At 34.5% G+C, this 21,094-nt stretch overlaps 1 protein-coding gene across 1 annotated transcript in view; it reads right to left on the bottom strand.

Moving 5' to 3' along the window:
• The window catches only part of DNAH8 (dynein axonemal heavy chain 8), a 121,003-nt gene that overhangs the window by 85,796 nt on the left and 14,113 nt on the right, over positions 1–21,094 (bottom strand). Inside the window, exons 10-25 of the mRNA XM_030446786.1 lie at positions 20,633–20,734; positions 19,100–19,246; positions 18,026–18,223; positions 17,397–17,473; positions 16,843–16,942; positions 14,638–14,757; positions 13,211–13,346; positions 12,107–12,294; positions 10,818–10,898; positions 9,704–9,820; positions 7,456–7,575; positions 6,516–6,657; positions 5,510–5,625; positions 4,942–5,048; positions 3,512–3,614; positions 697–908 (exon numbers count right to left, since the gene is read on the bottom strand). Of these exons, the coding sequence (XP_030302646.1) occupies positions 697–908; positions 3,512–3,614; positions 4,942–5,048; positions 5,510–5,625; positions 6,516–6,657; positions 7,456–7,575; positions 9,704–9,820; positions 10,818–10,898; positions 12,107–12,294; positions 13,211–13,346; positions 14,638–14,757; positions 16,843–16,942; positions 17,397–17,473; positions 18,026–18,223; positions 19,100–19,246; positions 20,633–20,734 (2,066 nt within the window). The remainder of the gene's footprint in view (positions 1–696; positions 909–3,511; positions 3,615–4,941; positions 5,049–5,509; positions 5,626–6,515; positions 6,658–7,455; positions 7,576–9,703; positions 9,821–10,817; positions 10,899–12,106; positions 12,295–13,210; positions 13,347–14,637; positions 14,758–16,842; positions 16,943–17,396; positions 17,474–18,025; positions 18,224–19,099; positions 19,247–20,632; positions 20,735–21,094) is intronic.

The raw sequence follows: 21,094 nt of genomic DNA, 5'->3' as shown, positions 1-21,094 counted from the left end.
TAAGGGTGATGAAGATGGTTACTTGCTGATGTATTTTGACTCCTTCCACCCTGCTTGGAGCCCATTAAAGATGCTAAAATCATACCAAGCACATCAGTAGAAGAATAAAGTCCCAGCTCTGGACTATCAACTGTATTGCAGATCACTGGCTCAGCCAAGCAGCTAAGACAACCAGATGATAAAAATTTATGAATATTTCTAATACAAAAATATTAGAATAACCTACAGTTATATTCCCATGAAAAAAAGCTTAAAGGGTTTTATTGTAGAAATATACCCAGTGATCCAAATGTTTACTGAAATCTAATTATTAAACTATCTCCTGTTCTATCTCAATATTCCAGTGAGAGCTAATTTAAAATTGCTGTTTATGGTTTCAACTATATTATTAGGGCTATATTCTAAAGTAATTGGTAAAAAGATAAATTAACAAGCTTACTATGCCTCAAATTTTAAATAGGAGATTCAGAATCTAGAAATTCTTCTATGATTTTTTTGTTTGCTTATTGTTTCTCAGAGTTTTAACACTTAGACAAGCCTGAAAAGCTATTTCTGAAGAATACAACTAATTAAATGAATATAAATGCTACAAATTAATTCAAAATAATCCAAAGCTGTCCTCTCTGAAGAAAAGTGAGTTTGCTCACATGTATTTCGTATATGGCGTTTTTATTAAAATAAAAAGTATGTGCCCACTTACTTTGTGACTGTTTGGCCCATTTTGTGATTGTTTTCCTTCGTGATGCCAAGCGTCCTGAAGATATCTGTCGTGTGGTCGATTCTCTTTTCAAACAAGATTTCTGCAAATGTTTCTGTCCCCACTGAGCAACTCCACGACTTACTTCCAGTACTAAATGAATCACACGATTGATGGCTTGCTGCATATCATCTAAACTAGGAACGATTACCTATTTGAAACAGTTGAAATATTGTTCAAAAAAATGCAACTGACTGTAATTTTCCAAGATCTCAGCTTTATTCCACACACAGTGAACTGCAGAACTTGTCCCAGAAGAGAAGCTGGAAAATGTAACTTTAACCATTTGTCTAGTTCATAATTGCCTCTAAAGAAATAAAACATGTTGTACTGACCTACTATCTGTGCAGACATGCTGTGGATAAAATGTCTGTAAGCAGATAGATCTGTGGCATTTAAATTATTTTTTAAAAAATTCAAATGTTTTTAGTGGGTGTGGGAATAAATTCCAAGCCTTGTTTACTGCACTGTAGAATCATAAAGCATTAAAAATTACAGCCCAAGATCCACCTCTCTGTTGCTCTTAACCACTAGATCCTAAATCTGTAAGAGAGGACTGTAAGAGGCATTGTCATAAAAATACATACAGACAGCTCATTTTAAAGATTTAAAGCTATACAACTTCTCCCTCTCCTTCTAAGTGCTTATCTATACATATATTCACAACATATGTAATTTCAAGCAAACAAAACCACCTGCATCAAAGTGTCACAGGTTGAATTGGTACTAAATTTTTCTTTTCAACCAAAGGCAAGAAGTACAAGAGTACTTTGCAAGAGTACAGTGTTTAGTAAATTACCCTAACTCTGTGCAGTAGCCCTGAAGAGCTCAACATGTATATGTGGCAAGGATTTTGTACCATAATTCTCAGAGCAATCTAATACCCAAGCCAGAAGAGAAAGAAAACTCATGGTAACAAGAACTGGGAGGAAAATAAGGCTTCTTGATCTCAGTCAAGAACAATGAGCAAACAGCATGGGGTTAAAACACAGACCCTGGTCTGCCATAATCCACACTCTGTAAGTGGTAGTACGCTCCCTTAGCATAACTTGGGATGATGCAAACCCACCCCTCTCTCCCAGGAAAAATTCAGGCACAGTTTGGCACACAAAACATGACAGGGGCTTCATTCAAATGGTGTTAAGGAAAGAAGAAATTCCTGGATTCAGAAAGAAAAGAATTTACTACTGTGGATATACACCATTTCACATCAGCTCAGTTGGAGATGAAAGAACAGCTTATAGCCTGTTTTATTTAGTAGTCTACAAACAGCAGTAAGTTCCTAAACCCATTTTTTTAAACCGTATTGGCAGCAATAGCACTAATTGTGACTTTGTGCTGTCTTTTGTAGAAAAAGGTGGAGTAAAGGCACACAGCAGCTTCTGCAAAATACTGAGGAGAAGAAATCTGAGAGTGGTCCAAGAAAGAACAGAAAAACAGGACTTCTTTAAAGAAATATCACTCTTGTGATGTGCCCAATCCTCAAATATAGTCCTTAGAGCATCATATTAAAGTTCTCATGTGCAAGCTGTCACACTTTGAAATGACGAAATCATCCACAGGAGCATTCAGGACCAGGATATAAACTGCTTTAAAGCAATTCTGATGTTTTAGAAATAATTTCACAGATTGAGCATTTGCATACACAAAAGCAAGGATCTTGAAAATCCTACCAGTATTAGCAAAGTAGCATTTTACCCAGCATTACTTGATTACTGTTCTGGATCAGGCAGGAATTTCAGAGGACTGGAAAGACAGGCAGATGCACTTCTCTTTGCAGTGGGTGGACCTTGGGGCTTTATGCTTATACAAATACCAACAAAAGGTAAAAATTCTACAGTTTGACAGACCTTATATATTATATATACACACACACTTTGAAAGCACAACAGAATGGTGATATGAAAAGCAGTCTAATGTCAAATGAATATCACCTTTCTTTCATGAGAATTTCATGAACTTTTATTTTCATAAGATAATTGGATAATATTAAGTACCTTTCTCATAGTAAAAGAAAATGCCATACTAACTGCTGACACTGAATTATCTTACTCTACAAAAGGAAAGCAAACACATGTATTAGTTCTTTGCAATCAAGTGGCCTTTTTGTTCTCTGTACACAGAAATCCACAGCTGTCTTCTTGGTTTTGAATCTACTATTTTTTGTTCAGTCTTCCTCCCTCTGGTCATCTTGCGTCCTATTAGATTACTAAAGTCAAGCTGAGCAAAGATAACATTCACTATTTTTATCCAGCAAAGGATTTAAATCACACAAGGAACAAAAGAGTTTTTAAAAAGAAACAAAAAAACCCAAACACTAACAAAAAAACCACACAAAACAACAAAAACACCCAAACCAAACCAAACAAACAAACAAAAAAAAAAACCAAACCAAACAAAGAAACCAAAAAAAACAAAAAGAAAAATCTGTTCTAGCAATGCAACTGCTTCATGTGAAGGAGCACTGTAATCATTCTGCAAAGAACAGTGATGAACAGCTTACAATGCAATTTCTGAAATACTGAAACACACCAGAACAATAAAAGGTTCTGTCAGTACCACGACGACAGAAATCAGGAACATAGGGGTCTCTTGAGTACATTTCATTGGGTCTCTCAGTGAAAGACCTGAGCAACTGTTCTCCTTTGGAATGGATGCTGATTCAGCAAGTGTGCACACATCCTACACTTGTGCAAATGCAGAGCTAACTGTAATATAATGAATTTTACTTTATCTATATGACACATAACTTACCACATTGGGAATAACAAGGTGTACTTCTGCTTTTAGAAAAGAAGCAACCTCTTCAGATTTGTCAGGAGGAACAGAAGATTTGGCTTCATCAAATGCAGTTTTGCTGAAAATAATTTTGAAATGTCTAATAAATACTTCACCATGAAACTTCCCAAGTTATCTTAGAAATACAATTTTGAGCTGCCTTCTCTGTGCAAACTCTTATGGAGAACTTTCATATTAAGTTATGAACTATGGATAAAACTTATGGAAACTTCTTGTTTAAAGGCTAAAGATATTAGCCAGAGCGCCATCATTCAGGCAAAGGTTACCTTGGGTACAGCCATTATTTTCAGAATTTTTAAATCCAGAATATTTTCTGATTCTGGATTTTAATGTCTCAGTTTAACAATGATAGAACCCTGCCAGTGTTTGGAGTAGGGCTCAATAAGTTTTCACTGACTACTTAATTCAGCATCCTATAAAGATTAAACATTGCCTCATTACGTTTTAGATAAATATTAAATAGAAAAGAAAAATGTTTCAGAGATGGCAAGCCAGAGCAAAATGACCCAAAGTACATGACCTGAAGCCACTCAAAACTAAAACCAAGTCTTACTGGTTTCAAAAAGATCAGGATTTCAATATATTTTCTATAAAAGATGTCAGAAAAAGAAAAAAAGTAATTTAAACAAATACATTAATGACAAAACACCAATTTCACCAGCTTCAAATAAAGTCTCTTAGCAGAATTTTCTTAACAGAATTCTAAGTGGGCTTTCAATCCACAATACACTGGAGCAATTTTGTTTCTGAAGTGTACACCTGTTACAGCACAGAAGAATCTGTGGAAATGGCACTAAATAGAGGAGAATGATGAAATCATACGGATCTCACCATTATCATATAGAATTCATAAAGAGTGCAGAGATGATCTTTAACCCAGGCAAAACAACCCTGATTGTATAGCCATGTTTACAGAAATAACCTGAAATGAGAAGAACAAATGGGCACCCTGACATATATGACAGAATCGTCATCCTAATAATTTGTGTGGGATAATGCTGGACTAACAGAATTTTGAAAGCAATTCTGAGGGAAATATATGTGAATAAAACCCAAAAGGGTGCAGGCAGAGGGGAAACAATAGAAAAATATATTTTTTTTCTGAACAACAACAAAAAAAGAACAGACTGTAACTAATAACAGAGAGAATTAAAGCATTAAAAAAAAAAGGGGGGGGGGTGGACAGGACATTGCATTACTGCAAAAGGTGAATACTCTCCAGGTTCTTCTTGAGCTAAGAAGTTTAAGAAGCCTGGAACTGTTAGACTAATGATATATACACATATATCATAACACATATGAATGTATATATATATTACTATATTAACACAAAAATAACTTTGTTCTTGTAGTTCTATTGAAGGACTCCTCAATTTGCAACTTACTTTGAAACGAATATTCTTTTCTTAAGATTATCCAAAGACAGTCGGGTGGCTTTCTGGAGACTGTCTAGCAGCTGGTGACTGAAATAGGCAATCAAGTCATCACTTTTCTGTAATAAATAAAACATACTCTATGTGGTATTGTATTCAGACAGGAACCTGAAAATTATTTCATAAAGTTTTAAGTCAAATATATTAGTTTTTTTCAGAAGGAATTTATGCTGTACGTTACATGAGAAAGATAAGGAGAGTTGGGGTAAAAACAGTGTGTGAGCAAGTAAGTAAAAGTTGCATAAAAAATTAGAATGTAACATCTGAGGAGAGACAGTTTGCCTTATTCAGTGATGGAATATTGAGGTCTGGTGCATGAAGTCTCATTCACCTTCGGAAAGGTCTCCAAATTAAAAAGCCACAATGAATTATGCCAGAATACTGGTGCATACATAACCTTTTCAGGTAAAAGAAAAATACAGTAAAATCTGACCGTACTGGATTAAAAATAAAATAAAAATACAGAAACATCTAATGATCACTAGATATGAAAAATAATTCCTTTCTTATCACAAAATACCTTCTTAAAGTAATCTTCTTTATCATCGCTCTTGCTGTTATCACCAGGAGGAGCTACAGAAGTAGTCTTTCCTGTATCTTCTTCATTATCTCCAAACATTGCACGTTTTACTTTTACTGTACATTTAAAAAAAAAAAGGCAATAGCAAACACCATGCACTACAAAGATTTAATTACTAAAGACAGGCAATCAGACATGGATATATGAGCTGGAAGTGGGGAAAAATCAGTATAAACAATTTTTAAATACTGAGAAGAATCATTTCATCAGATTTTTCTATTTTGCATTTTACTGAACTGCCTGGAGTACTGACCCTGACTGTCTCTGGAGCCTCTCTATATGGAGGAAACTTAACCCAGAATGAAAAAATCCTGTATAAGTAGCTCTGTTATTGATTAAACCTGAAAATACTTTTCCCTCAAAACATATTTTTCTCCAGCTACAAACCATTTCTCCTATTGTGATGCAGGACCTTCTAAAATCTTTGTAACACAGTGCAGAGCAGTGGGAATGAAACAGACTGATCAGCTGTGACACTTGTTGGTGTTAACTGGTGATAGTCCAATGGCTGTACTGATTTAAATTCATCAGCCAGTAAGGCCCTACTATTTGAGATAAAATTCTAATGAATGACAAAGAAAGGGACAGTACCAAGTACCCAGCATAGCTGAGAACAACAACATTGACAAAGGATGGGGGGAAAGTTCTAGTCGGTGACCTGAAGAAATGGAATCATAACATTCTTCCTCTAGAGCAAATACTTTGGCAATCGAGACAGAAGAACATAGTTTAACTCTAGAAATTCCACCAATTCTGAATTACCCCTGTATTTCATAGGATAGTGGTTTAGTTTAATAGATGTAAATTAAGGCAGAACTGTGACACAGATGAAGCTGCAGTGGGAGGGCGAAGTCTGAAGAAAATCAGCTCAAACAATTTTTATATGTAGTAGCTAAATGTACAGAACTAGGGATAGAAATTGTTATTGATGATGAACATTATCTACCTGGTGCTACTTGTTTTTCTGCAGTTTTCTTAGAATCTTTGCTTTCATAGATAGTTTTAAGTACAGATAATAGTTCTTGAACAGCATCTTCAATGTTCCTGCTTTTGTGGTTCAGTAACGTAGCACATTCCACTGTGAATTGCTGTTAAATAAAAATATCAAATTATTATCTTAACATCACTTTTTATCTTATTACTGTTCCCCTTCATGGAGAGCCAAGCCATTTCCCTGAATAGTTTATTCTTCAGGCAGAGACTTTTTCAATGAAAAAGCAACAATTTAAAAAAGAAAACTGAGAAACCAAACTCAAAATCTTTAGTCCAAATTATAAAAATATGAATAATTTTTATGTTCTGTATTATGTATTATAAGCCATATATCATATGCCACATATGGCATATCACTAAACCATTATCACTATGGTTTTAATGAGTTTATATTTTTAAATGCAATGGCATTTTTAAGGGTCAGAAGACACTCCTGAACATTGAAGGGAGACTAATTAGCTAACTACATTAATTTTTAGCCTCATTTGGAATCAAGAAAACTTTTACATTCTCATATATAATTGTTGGAAAGTATTTTTTTGCTTTTCCCTTTAAAAATTTGGAAAAAAAATTTAGAAAAAAAATTTGGAAAAAATATGGGGGAAAAACAAAGGCTGCATGTGTCTAGGTATCTTCATGCAAAAAAAAAATCCTTTCATCTGCCTGTGAAGCAGTTAAATAAACAAAAATTATCTAAATTATACTAAAGCTTAAATATTTCAAATACCTAAGAAGAAATTTGCCTGCATTTAAAATATTTCAATTAATATATTTCAATCAAGAATTCTGCATTTCTACAGTGAATACACTGTTCTAGTTTTACATAAGTTAGCTAGAGATTTATTTTGAACATTATCAAGAATTCAAGTTTGAAGGTGTTAGGTGGCACACACCTCATTGGAGGATAACAAATCCTCTATTTCAACAGGACCCTCTGATGGTAAGACAATTATAAGAGTATTTGCTATTTCCTCTAACATTAAATCAATCCGGATTTCTCTTAGATAATTAACCTAAAAAAAAAGAAAACTGTATTAATAATGTACATTTCTTTTAAATCATAATAGATTCAATTTTAGAGACTTCCAACAAAAAAATAAAAATTGTATCTCTCTACCCAGTGAAAATGCAAGAAACTTACATAGCATAAAAACCTCTAAGAATGTGAATCCTAACAGGAAAAAAAATAAATAAAAAAAAAAAAGGCACCAAGACAAAAGACCTGAAGAAGAGAGAAATGGTGAAAAAAGGAAGCACAGAAATCCCTCAGGAGGGACTTTGGTGACTTAGAGGATATTTACAATGGCTAAATATAGGCTGCTTTTATTGTGCATTATCGTTTTTCTCTTATCTACAGAGGGAATTCAGGGAGACAAGTACCCTCTGTTAACATATTGTACTGTAGACTATCTGAAATATGAACAATGAAAGAACAGGTGTAAGTCTGGAAATTACATGGTTAATATTGTCACAGAAAACATGAACTCAACTGATAAGAGCCTACACAATGTGATAACAATTCTAAAATGATTAGTAGTATGCACAAATTCATTTCAGGCAGTCCTTTAAAAATGAGAATTGTCTCCCTTGCCCTGAGAACCTCATCAGAAAGTGGTCCCAAGACTAAGAATAGATTCTTTAAACTTGTTTTTCTTCTGTCCTGAAATTTAAGTATTGATGGAACAGAAGACAACTCCTGCTCCACAAATGTTATCCATGTTAGACTCCTGAAAAATCCTTGCTGTTTCAACAGTAATTTTGGGTATAATAATAGTAAGTTAGACCCCAGGTCATTGTAGTTATGTATGATTCATTGCTGCCAGACTACATAAAGCAGAGTAAAAAACCAAGCTATATGCATATAAGATTATTAGATTCTTATCTTACTGGACATGAATGGAGTTGTAAGGCAAGCAAGCTGTGACCTCGATGGTTACAGCCTTTCTCCCTCGTAATCAGCATAGCCTTTTCACTGGGTTTTTTATTCTAAATGACATCATTACTAGCATTCACTCAACTATAGTGAAGTGACATTTCACTATGTGGCAGAATCCAAATAAAACTGATTGTCCTATTTTTAATTTTTTTCTTGAAATACTCTGCATCTGGGATACCCTATCTTGTTTGTGACAACACTACTCGTGCTCCTGTTTTATATCACTTTTCCCTATTTGTTTACAATATCCCCTTCATAGTAATCAAGCATCTAGCTAAGTTTATATCTTTTGTATTGATACGGGAGGGGTAAGAAAGTCAGAAATGAACGCAACCTACATATTTACAGAAAACAGTGGATCTCCAAAAGACTTGATGATTTCAGATATAGTCAAGCTCAGAGAACTGTCAATTTCTTAAAGAGCCAATCTTTTTTTCAGCTATGGATTTCACTGGCAAAAAGAGGACTTGATCAGAATCATGGTTTTCTGCCATGAAAGTGTATACACCCAACAGTAATAACAGCTTCCTACCACTGGAGATACCAGAATTTATGATGCTGGTAGGAGATATCATAGCCACATATCAACCATCAAGCCTGAAGGATGATCTGACTGTTAAGGGAAAGTCGTGAGAAGAAAAATAACCAATACAGGTCCTCAAGAATGCTAATGGAATCAAAAAGATTAAGAAGTTATGTGGCAAACACCGAGGGGGAAAAAAACCACAGACTTAGCAGAGAACTGTGATGGAAAGCACACTTGCTTTCATTACTGCATTTACTGCCCAAAGAAGAGCCAGTTTCACTGCATGCCTGCTATGAATACAGTTAAATCTAAAAAGTTCTCCACTGGGCACTGTTTCTGTGGGAGTATCTTGTTTCCAATTCCAATCATAGACAAACATGCAAAGAGAGCAGAGGTTGACTCTGAAAATCAGAGTGGTAGTCACAGAACCCGAGGACAAGTGGAAATAAATTCTACTGCAAGAATGGAAGCAAAGATTGAACATTTGAGGGTATAGTAGGAAAGAATCCTTTAGTATATAATTCTTTCAAAGGAGAACATACTTTAAAAAGCAAATAAAATGTCTATGTATTCCAGGTGGTACAAAAGTAAGTACAGCTCAATTTCCAGTATGAAAAACAGTGTCTGGAAACAATTTCTCTGAATTGTCATTCCATTCATATAGTGATCAAGTGTATACCTTTCCCAAAAACTGCTTAAATACATTCAGAACTTGATCAGCTTCTTGAAAGAAATCTTCCAGTGTCACAGATGACCAAGTCAACATAGTAAGTCCTTGCTTCAATATAGCTTCCATCTAAGCATAAAAATATGATTTCATAGATTAAAAAACAAAACAAAACAAACATAGTTTAAAGCAAATGCCATGCTTGTTGTTATAATCACAAATGTCACCAATGAAAGCTATCTTTGGATTTATGCTTTCCTCTCTGCTTCCTATATACCAAAGACTTCTGCCTCCTCAAAAAGCATCCTCATCTTCAGTTGTTTGTACATTACTCATCCTTCTCTTTACCCAGTCGTTTCCTCTAGAATGCAGATGTTTATGATTCCCCTCTGATATAATCATGTTTACATAAGTATCACTGAAGTTATGACTACCATCACTTTATCTTTTTGTCTTTCATTATTAAACTTATAAAACCACAAGTTATTTTTCCACATATTTCAGCACATGACACATATATGGTTACACAGACTTATGTAAACTCTGAAACCTTCTGATGTTACTATGTAAAATAAAAAAGGAGTTACTTAGAAAAACTACATAGAACTTTCAAGTGTCTGGCAAAATAAAATGACTTTTAGGATACACATTCTGCATCTCCAAAAACCTGTATCTGTATTGCAGTAGATAACCTTTCTGCACCTCCGAAGAGACTGACTCAATTCACAAGGCTAATAATTCTCTCCAGGCAAAGACAACAATAATGACATTTAGTATTCCAGCTAAATGAGAAACAGAACTTCCCATGAAAACCTCTAAAACTGAAATGAGTGAAAATTCCACCTCAAACCTAGAGATTTGTGTAGATAAACAGACCCACAAAGTCTATATTCTTTCTACTACTGCGCTTCCATCTCATAGGCACTAATATTATTCTACTGTATTAAACTTAATCCGAGCACTGCATGTGGGATACTAAGAGCAAATTTTTGGTCTTAAGAGGTTTTAGTAAAATTCATTAAGCTCACAACATGCAGATCCATCAAAACATTTTTAAATTATAAACTATTATTATATTACTCTTACTTCTAATGAAATAAACTGAAGTGCATTTAGCAATACCAACCTCTTCCATTTTTGGTGCCATTAGACCTAAAAAAACACTTGGTGTTTCTTGACATAAATCTTCATAATATTGAAGAAGACCCTGTTAATTATTATAAAGGTTAGTATCACAAAAAATATTTTGGGTATTTTCTTTACTGAAGAAAAAAAACCTGTTACATAGGCAAACCCTCAGAAAAACATGAAAAGAAGTACAAGACTACATTTGAAAAGAAGAGTAGAATTTAACATGACTACATTTGTGTGTACATAATATCTGGAATGTAAGGAATTTGTACCATGCTATACGACAATGAATAAAAACAGTCTTCATGCAACATGTCCTGGTTTGGAACAGGATAGAACTAATTAGTCTGCTGCTGATTCCAGGAGCCCAGCCTGGGACTTTTCTAGGGCTGCCCTGCAGCCTCAGCAGTGATGCAAGTGTTATTGGAGGGAAAGGGGGAGGACCATGATATCACTTTTAGTTATATTTGTATATATTTAATAATTTTTCTTTTTTCATCATTACTGTTTCATTAAAGCTGTGTAGTTTAGTTTCCAACACACCAGTCTCTCTTCCCTTATTCTCTCTCCTTCTTCTTGCAGGAAGGGGGGGGGTGGTTAATAGAAAGCATCTGTCAGTCATTTAATTGCCTGGTGTTAAACCATGACACAACACATTCCTGTTTTTTATGCACAAAGACAGACAAAAGTATGATCCTTCCTTAGAGCTAAAGACAACTTGAAGTATAGTGACTGTAACTTACTCTCTTTCATGGGAACTAAGTATCATATGCTTTAGATAATTCAAGTCACATAAAAAATCAATCTAAAAATATCCTTTTCTTATGCCTTTCACACATACAAATCTTGCATGGAACGCCTCATCTCCAAGACACAAGCTTCTCTAAATACTACAGCAGCAAATACTACAACAAGTATCAGAAATCTGATTTCTCTGGCAGGTAAGCTGCAAAATTCCAATCCAGAAGAATTCCAGTCTTCACTTCAAATGTATTTTACTGATTTTCAGAGACTGAACACATTTTGGGTAGCTCAGTATATATTTAACATGCCACAGTGCATGCAAAATACATATGCTAACATTTCAGGATATACAAGCCCACAGAGCAGGTAGCAGAGGATTTTCCAAGGAGATCTTTTATGACCACCTGTGCATTCTATACATTTACTTTAAAATACCGTCTACACAGCTTTAGTCTTTAGTTAATAATTTTAAAAATTCTCTGCTTATCATATGTTCTTTTTTATTTTTTAAACAGCAATCATCATCATTTTTAAGCTTACCTCCAAACGCAACTTGTTTGAATTCAGGTTATTTTCTATTTTTACTATCTTTTTTGCTTGCTCTGGTACTTCCAGGCCCAACTTGATCATACATTTGGTCTCTCTGACAATTTCTGGAATCTGGGGATCGAAATTAACCAGAAACTTTCCAGTTTTAGGATGACGCACAAATATTGTGGCTTGTAAGGCTGTAAAGACATTTGAGTATTAGTGCCTAAGCCAAACAGTTGATTCCTTTATGTAAATTACTGTTGAACACAGATTTCTAGTGTTTCTATAGAGTGATTAAATGTGTAATGTTACTTGTGAAACAGCTTCACATTCTCAGTTAAAGAAATTATACAACTGACTTTCACCATGTTAGCGTTCTGACATATACAACATTTCTCTTCATAAGCTAAGCAGTCCTGATTTGGACATATTCTTTTCTTAGCTAGAGTTAGAAAACTATGAAACTGATTTTCTAAGGACCTCGAAACACAACACTTCTGAGGTGCTCAGTATCTAACAGGAATCTGCTAACCCAAAACAAAATAAAACCTTAAACAGCAATATAAAAACTTCTGTTGACTGTGTGATGACAATATTTTATTCTTATGAATTTACTCATAGTTTTGAAGTCCACAGAATGTGTACAGTTTACATGGAGAATACACTCAAAATCCTTTTTTTGTTTAATCTTTGGCTCTCAATCTTAAAATGACAAAGCTTGATTATCTTTTTTATAGACAAAAAGTAACACTTGTCATGGGATAATGAAACGCTATGAATTATTACAGTGGAAACAAAAGAGGAAGAACTATTAAATGCTAAATATAATTTTAATACAAAGATGCACAACTGTGTGCCTTAAATTTCTTTCACTAATGTTTCCAGTCATCTGTCAACCAGCGTACCAAATCTGCAATAGAGTGTCTCAAACCCAATTTTCAAGGTTAAAGTATAAAGATTTGTATTATTGGACTGGCTCTAATTATTGGATCATGATTAATCAACACATTTTAAGGGTAACTGAGGCTTAAAAAATGTACATATTTTTATTTGTGTTAACTTAGCACTCATTTTCAGTTTAAAAAAAGCCAATTACATATTTATATTACTTACGGTATTGAAACTGTGAAATTTCCTCCATCCATGCATTATGATAGATTACCTCAAATTCCACCAATGCATAAGCAATTCTGTTGTACTGTTTCACAACTGCTTTTCCTTCTGGTCTTGCCAAGATATTTGACTTTTTCTATTAAAAACACAGTACATTCAAATTAAAACCATAACAAAAAAAAATCATACTAACTATTTGGGTTTTTCTGTTTCACTACTGACTGTTAAGTAGACATCACAAGTTATCACCCTATAAATTTGAATTTAAAATACACTATGCAGTTTTTAAGAAATCTGTGAATATAAAGTCAGTAAGAACTTGTGATTAATACACACTACATTTTTAACAATGTAATTGGTGAATTGCTCACTGGCAATTACAGGTTTCTACCACAATATAATAAAGTTAAATGGATGCTCAGTTGTACTCAAAATTGAACAGTAAATAATTTTAAACAGTAAATGATTTTTAAAAAGTTTCCTTTTTTATCATTAATAATATTTATGTCTTTTCTTTGAAGCAGATTTAGGTGACCATTATTCCCATTCTGAGGGAAACAAGAAAATTAAAATCTCTCTCAGACAGAAGTTAACTTGGCAGTAGACCCTCAGATACTTTATAGGAGACACTCCAACATTTTAAGGAATATTAGTGAAATAGCAGCTTCTAGTAAGATTATTACTATGACAAAAGGAAATCCAAACCCAAGAAATTCCTAAAGGCCACGAATGTCAAAGCTCACGTGTCTAGTACCAACCTTCAGCTGTATGGTTAATGGTACTGAAAATGCAGAACTGAGAAGTTCAGCAATGGAATTCTATTTTTCTGGACCACCACAGAGATCCTCTACAGTGAAACTGGTGACCAGATTCTCAGTTGCAGTACAGCAGCTATTGTGGGGGTCCTTATAATAAACTTGGATTTTCAGTGGTACCAGAACATACAAACCAGACGATTATAGGATGTCAGGCAGTCCACATTTATGCCTTAAGCTATTCCGAGCAGCTGCTTGGTAAAGAGATATGACCCTCCACAGAAAAACCCTGCATTACTAGGGGAACAGAGGAGGTGGGTACACGAGTGTTACGTACTCGCCTTGTTCTGCTTCATTACAAAAAGAAGAAAACCACCACTTGCTGGAATGGTGAAATTCTGTGGCAACTATGAAGACAGACATACTATCAATACAGTGAGTATTTCCAGCTTGGGGTCCTAGCTCAGTGGAAATTCTAGTTCAGTGGTAAGTCAAAGAAAGATTTCAGTGGTAAGAGCAGAATGTAATTTTTAACTAGATAGTCTCGTACAAATAAACTTGTTGTCTTGCATATGTGAATTGACATCATCATAGCCAGAAACATTATGGTCACTCTAGTGAAGACAGTTCAGTATTACAGAAAACATCCAATTTTTCCTCACATCAACTTACATGGAAATAGCTGATTGGTTCATTTAGCCTCCTGAATAGCTGTCTCACCCACTGTATCTTTCCTGCAACAGGTGGCATGTTTCGAGCAAGAGGAGGGTCACCTTTGCAAATCTGGTAAAGCTATGATAAGAAAAGTATCTTTAGACAAATGGATTTTAAAAAATCTCTTGAAGTTTTTTTTCCTCTGGTGCCACATTTTTTTCTTCCTCCCAAAGAGATTAAATTTGTGTGGAGTCCCCCATCAGTTCACTGAGAAAAAAAATTATTCCTTTCTTCCTTTGCTACTCTTCTGAGATGCACACATTGATACCATTGTTGGTATGTTTCCTGTCTTCGTTATCTCAAGCTATTTCTCAGCTGTGCTCACTTATGACAGATCCCTGAATACATCAAAAGACACCACAATCTCAGGAGCGAAGCAGCCAGTCTACCAAGCCTGGCAGGCACAGCTCCATAACTTTGGAGTCATCTACTGTAAAAGAAAGCTGTGTAAGAAAGTGTTGGGAGAAACTTTGTTGGGGCTTCTCCCCCTTTGCTTGGGAACTACCTTAGGAAAGACCTAAGCTATATTCTTAACTAAGAAATTTTACCTGAATAACCCCAAGTAACAATTTACCTGAAATATCAACATTGTTCTTTCTGACGTATACTGCTGACTAATTTATAATTTCAGGAGTTGGACATTATGAGTCCTGTGGCCTTCCAACTCAGGATAATCTACAGTTCTATGGCACATTTTTTCTACTAACTTCTCAATATGCATGTAGAGACTCCTGGGCATACAGCCCATGTTGAGAAATAAAAAGGGCCCTGGTCACTAATGGCTTCATTACACACAAGAAAACACTGTCCTGAAATTACTACATATCAAATCTGCAACACATGGAAACAGTTTTGAACTAGTATTGCAGTGACAGGATCTCTTTATTAGAAATTGTTTGCCTGGTAAAAATAAAAAAGCCGTCCAATAATATCTAATTAATAGTTAGAACAGTATATTGGTGACATACTCTTCAAGAAGAGAAAGAGGAATATTTGTATCCACTTAACTTTTGACATGCAAACTCATGCTTTGGTAATACAAACAGCTGTACCACCTAAGCAGACACAATTCTTCCCTTACTGACATGTCTCCTTACCCTTACACTGTCCTCTGCACATTGCCAACAAGAGAAACCCAAGTGGCTTCATGGTGACCTTCAGAGAGGAACTGTCATGGATGAAACACCCTCTATCTTTCCTTTTCATTGGGAAAAAGCAGCCAGGGGCAGGGTCAGCTATTTCTTAAGCAGGCAGTGTTGTTGAAAGCATGTTCATCTAATTAAGCCAGTAACTGGAGATTCAGGAAGTGTCATATACAGTGAGTAGATAGGTAAAGAACACTGTAAAAAGTGATTTAGAGCATCTATGCTAGGTTATAATTTTAAGTCACTGGACAAGTTGTTTTTAGTAAATGCAGGGTTTATAGACACTTAGTTCATCATGTAAACATTTGTCTTTCACCTGAAAAATGTAAACCTCTCCAGAAAAATATTTGCATCAGGCTGGTTTTCCAAATTCTCTTTACATTCACTGAAGAAAAATAGCCATTTCATGGGAATTACTTAATCTTCAGGTTAACACATAAAATAGATCAGAGTAATTGACTCTACAATATTAGTTTCTTTCTTGAGTAGAAAGAGAGCATGGATGTCTTGTTCTCATACATATGTTCATTTTGCAGCCATATAAAGTCAGCTTAGACTAAATCTTCTATAAATGTTTAAGTCAAGTAACAAGTTAATGCTCGTTTGTGCCACAGTCATGGTGCACTGCACATATCATGGAAAATTACTTTATAATGAACATAAATGCAGTTTACCTACATTTTATTTCTATTATACTGTACCAGCATTAGACAATAGCTATGTAAAAACGCAAATTAGTGGTAGAAGCCTCATATAAAGCCAATAAAGAATATATTTTTTTGTTTCTAATTGATGCAGGAGTAACAGATTTTTTTGTTGTTTAAAAGGTAAAATTGTGATGACGCATTGGCCCACTAGAGCATGTAGATCATATTTGCCTACACACTCAGGTCTATTTTCTGAAATGGGAAAAATTAAGTCAGTTATTGAAATAGGAAGATTAAAAAAATATTCATAATAAAATATTTGTTCTTATTTTAACATGATGCTTAAAATATATGGCAAAGAAATTAAATACCTTTTCAATAGCTCCAAGTTCTGCTACATAATGCTGAAGAATACAACCGACTGCAGAAGCTGTTTCTTCTTGAAGGCATGGCATTCTCAGGTTTTCAAACCTGTATTAAAAGAAGTACCCAAAATTTATAAAATACAAATACTTTTTTTTTCAATGTAGATGAATATTACATAAATTGAGAGATATACAAATACTGGGAAATTCACAGTGAAATTTTTTTTGTTTTGAGTAAGTTTAAACAAGTTGAAAAGTTCTGCCCTGGAAGGTTTTGGTTGGTTGGTTGGTTTTGTTACTGCTGTTGCAGGTTTTCAGTTTTTTCTTTTAGTATTATCTTTTACATAAAAAATAAAATGTAATGAAATTAGGAAACAGGAGAATATATTGATTCCAACAAAAAAGCTAGCATACATCTTTTATTATGATTACGAGATTTATAACACCAATAATTAAAAAGTTGATTAGGGCTTTGTTCTAAAATTTACTGTGGTATTTAAATTCTGCTACTCAGCAATATGAAGTTACTTTAAAATATTTTAAAACGTAGTTGCTAATACCTTTGAAGTAACTGAAGTGCATGCTGCGAAGACAAAATCCTCCCAAAACGGTTACGCATAAATGTCTGTATCTGTATCTAAAGAAAATATAATTTAGTATAGTCTTTCTAGTCATAAAACAGTATTCTCATGTCTGAAAATTTCTTAACAGAGTAGCACTTGAAAGTGTTTCAGCTTGAAGCACAAAATGGCAGGCTTCACTCATCTGTGTTTAACAATAAACAGCTAGTGTCAGTCTGGTAATCATTTCAAGTGACAGACAATTTTAGTAAAGAATAAAATCGTTTCTCAAAAACAGCTGCAGCTTTCTTCTGCTCAAAATCTTATCACATGTGCCCAGGGCTAATAAACCACCTCCGTGCTGAACATTCTCCCAGGTCTCAATTTTTGCCATTTTGTCTGTAGAAAGATTAATCTTTGGTGAGGACTGTGTGACATATTTTACAACTTCCTTTGGAAGAGGGAAAAAGAATGGAGAAAATCTTCCTCCAGATAAACACCATTTTTATGCCCTTTGGGAGAGAACAGTGTAGCTTATTCACAGTCCAAAGTTTCACTGACATTCTAATATATACCAAGTAAATAGTGATAACAGTCTACTCTAAGTTATAGAGAGCAATATTATTTACCTCTAGAGTTTCAATTTTTGCCATGAAGTTCATAAAGTCCACATCAAATTCTTTTTTTCGTGGATCAAGGATGTCATATTGCTTCTTTTGAACGTTTTGGTATGTATTCTTAAATTCTATTGCAATATTTTCTATTCCTTCAATGGTAGACAAACTCAGTGCAGAAAAAGTTTCTATCACAGTCATCATCTCTGTAATCTGAAAGATAAACCTTATATTCATGCTCACAACACATTATTTGTTAATTCCTCTAGAAACTAAAACATGAGTAAAATGCAATAAGCAATAGACATTTCCTCTACTGTGTTCAGAAATGTGTTGCTTTTTAGCTTCTAAGTCAGCTATCACAGTATGCTTACTTCTGTTTTCAACATCAGTTCTCACCACAGCCCAATACAAAGTAAATTCTTCATTTTTCTTGATGGTAAGGGGTTTCATTTTTATATTTGATTGTAAGATTCAATAGTATAACATGGAAAATTAATTTATACATGTTTAACGCATATTGAAAATACAAAGGTATTTCAAAGAATCAAAAAACCAACCTCTATACATATTAGTGTACATATTGCATGGTAAGGAAAAATATCAAAAACTTACAGAATTCCTAGCCTGTAATGACTGCCCCATTATCCTCTTACCATTTATCTGACCTTATTCTGCACCAAGGAGCACCTATTATCTTTGCCTCACAAACTCTATAACCACCCCAAGCAGCAAAATAATCTGAAGAGCTGTGCTTGGAAGTCAGGAGCTTTTAGTGCCTTAGCACACCATGCAAAAAAACAAAGGTGTGTTATTCTTCACATATTTTTAATCATTCTAAAATAATGATCTGAGTCCAGTTGTCTCCACACAAACTGATAAATTGACAAATTCAGAAGGACATTGTGAGGTAATTGCCTAAAGTACTGAGATGGCTTAGTCTTTGGAAGCACCTAATTTCTACCAATAAACGGTTCCAAATTCCTTTACAGGATGGTTAAGAGCATGTATGTTGAAAAGTGTCAACCTTGTAAACTATTCTTTGGACAAGCTCTTCTTAATGATATTAACAGCACGCAGAATACTCACTTTTTCTAATCTCTTACAAAAAGCATCAGCTTTTCCAAAAATGTACATTTCTGACACTTCAAATGACTCTTCTCCTAGAGCTTCCAAAATCTCTTCTTTTGTTTCATGAAAGCATCTCTGATATTCCTTAAATAGAAACATGCACTCCTAAAAAGTGAAGGAATAAATACCATACTCATTATGCTTTGCTTATGGCAGAGAGACCAGGGTAGAACTGAAACTTCCTGTCAGTCCAAAGTGGTTAATTATCACTGAATCCAGTTTCAACAAACAGGCAGTAATAGCTTACTGCAGTTTTCTTTCATTATGTGTAGCAAGTATTTGCAACATATGAACACACAACAGTAGAGTACAGGGGAAGAATTAACTCTGGAAAATGAGTCAAAAAAAAAAAAAAGATATTTTAGTTCTCATTAAAGTGTTTTAGAGTCAAGCAAACTGCAGGTGATGATTTTTGCTCTAAAGACATTTGAATATTAAGAAAAGCTATTAGCTTAGTTAAGAGTGGCCAGACTGTCCTCTGGACAAGGATGAAATGTATCTTAACAAAATGGTTCATTTGCAACAAGGGAGTCTGAGTTAAATTGAGACTGAAGAATAATCTGTCTTTCTCACTCAATTATTCACTTGAGATACTAAGACTGTATCAGCTATAAAAATAACAACTAGTGAAAAATGTATATAATTTGGAATATAAATTCAATTTGGAATATAAACATCTTCTGTCAGTTCTTGGGAAACAGCACGTAGATTTTATCACAATATACTGGTAGTAATCAGACTGAATATGTACTTATATGTAACAATTGTCTATGAATTCTGGGAAATTAAAAAAGATCCTCATTGCAAAGAATGTCCAGATCTTCAGTATACAGATACTAGAACAAAGACTGACCACCATGATTAGAAACTGGGTTTATATTTCTCTCATAGAACAATGAGAAGTCATCAGTTGTAGAACAAACACAGGACAACCTGAATGAAACAGATGAATTATTACAATCATATCATCCTGTCAGGTCAGGAAAGACATATTCAATACATTTGCTTTTGTAACTCTGGATGCAATTTTTAAAGGACTATGAAATCCTATACCTTTCTGGGTATGATAAGAAGTCAAGAGCTGAACTCTGATAAAGGAGAAGGTGGAAATGAAGTCAGTATTGGCAATCAGTAACTCCTCAGCTTGATGCATTTTTTCATGACATATTGCATGTGCTTAATGTGTTATTAATGCATCATCATTGAATGAGGAAGAGAAAGACTGAGCACTAAGCTTTCATGGTGTGCCAACGAAGCTTGGTACTGGAAGAGTACTTTTCCTTGGTCATATATATGGTGAAGGTGCCAGTTCCAAGCCAAACAATGCACCACTTGAGAGCATTCTAATTTCAGCAAGTATCACTGGGCTAAAAAATGGCAAAACACCCAAAACATCATGAACAGGAAAGAGGTGTGAAGTACTTGATACACACTGATACGGGCCTCCTTGCACATATCACCAGGTAGGAAATGAAATACCAAAATACAAACCTTAATCTTTCCAATGACCTTTGATGTTTCCTGCTCCCAGACACCAGATAAGTCACCGCCTTGAATATATGCTCTGCATGTCCTCACCATTTGGGTTGTAATCTAGTGAAGACAAGAAAACAACAAATAGGTCTCAAGCTTACAAAGAAATATGCCTGTTAAAAAAATATAATAAATTTCCCACATTCATTTATTAGTGCTATCAGAGATTGGATAACTCTCACCTGTGGAAATAACATCGGCTTAATAATATATGTGATATTGTCACTAACCCAAGATAAATATACATGACAAACACCCAATAAAGAGTCTTACACACTCTTCTGGGAGTGTTTTAAGTCCCAGGAAGTATTTGTGAGTTCTACAAGACCAGAAATACATATGCATATGCACAGAATGTCACCAGCCCTAAGTCAAGAACAAAGAGTTAATTCAATCTAACTTACATTGTCATCTTTACAC

Source organism: Calypte anna, chromosome 3 (assembly GCF_003957555.1).
Source record: "Calypte anna isolate BGI_N300 chromosome 3, bCalAnn1_v1.p, whole genome shotgun sequence".
NCBI classification, from domain to species: domain Eukaryota; kingdom Metazoa; phylum Chordata; class Aves; order Apodiformes; family Trochilidae; genus Calypte; species Calypte anna.
Note: the sequence above shows the minus strand (reverse complement) of the source record. Positions and strands in the feature narration are given on the sequence as shown.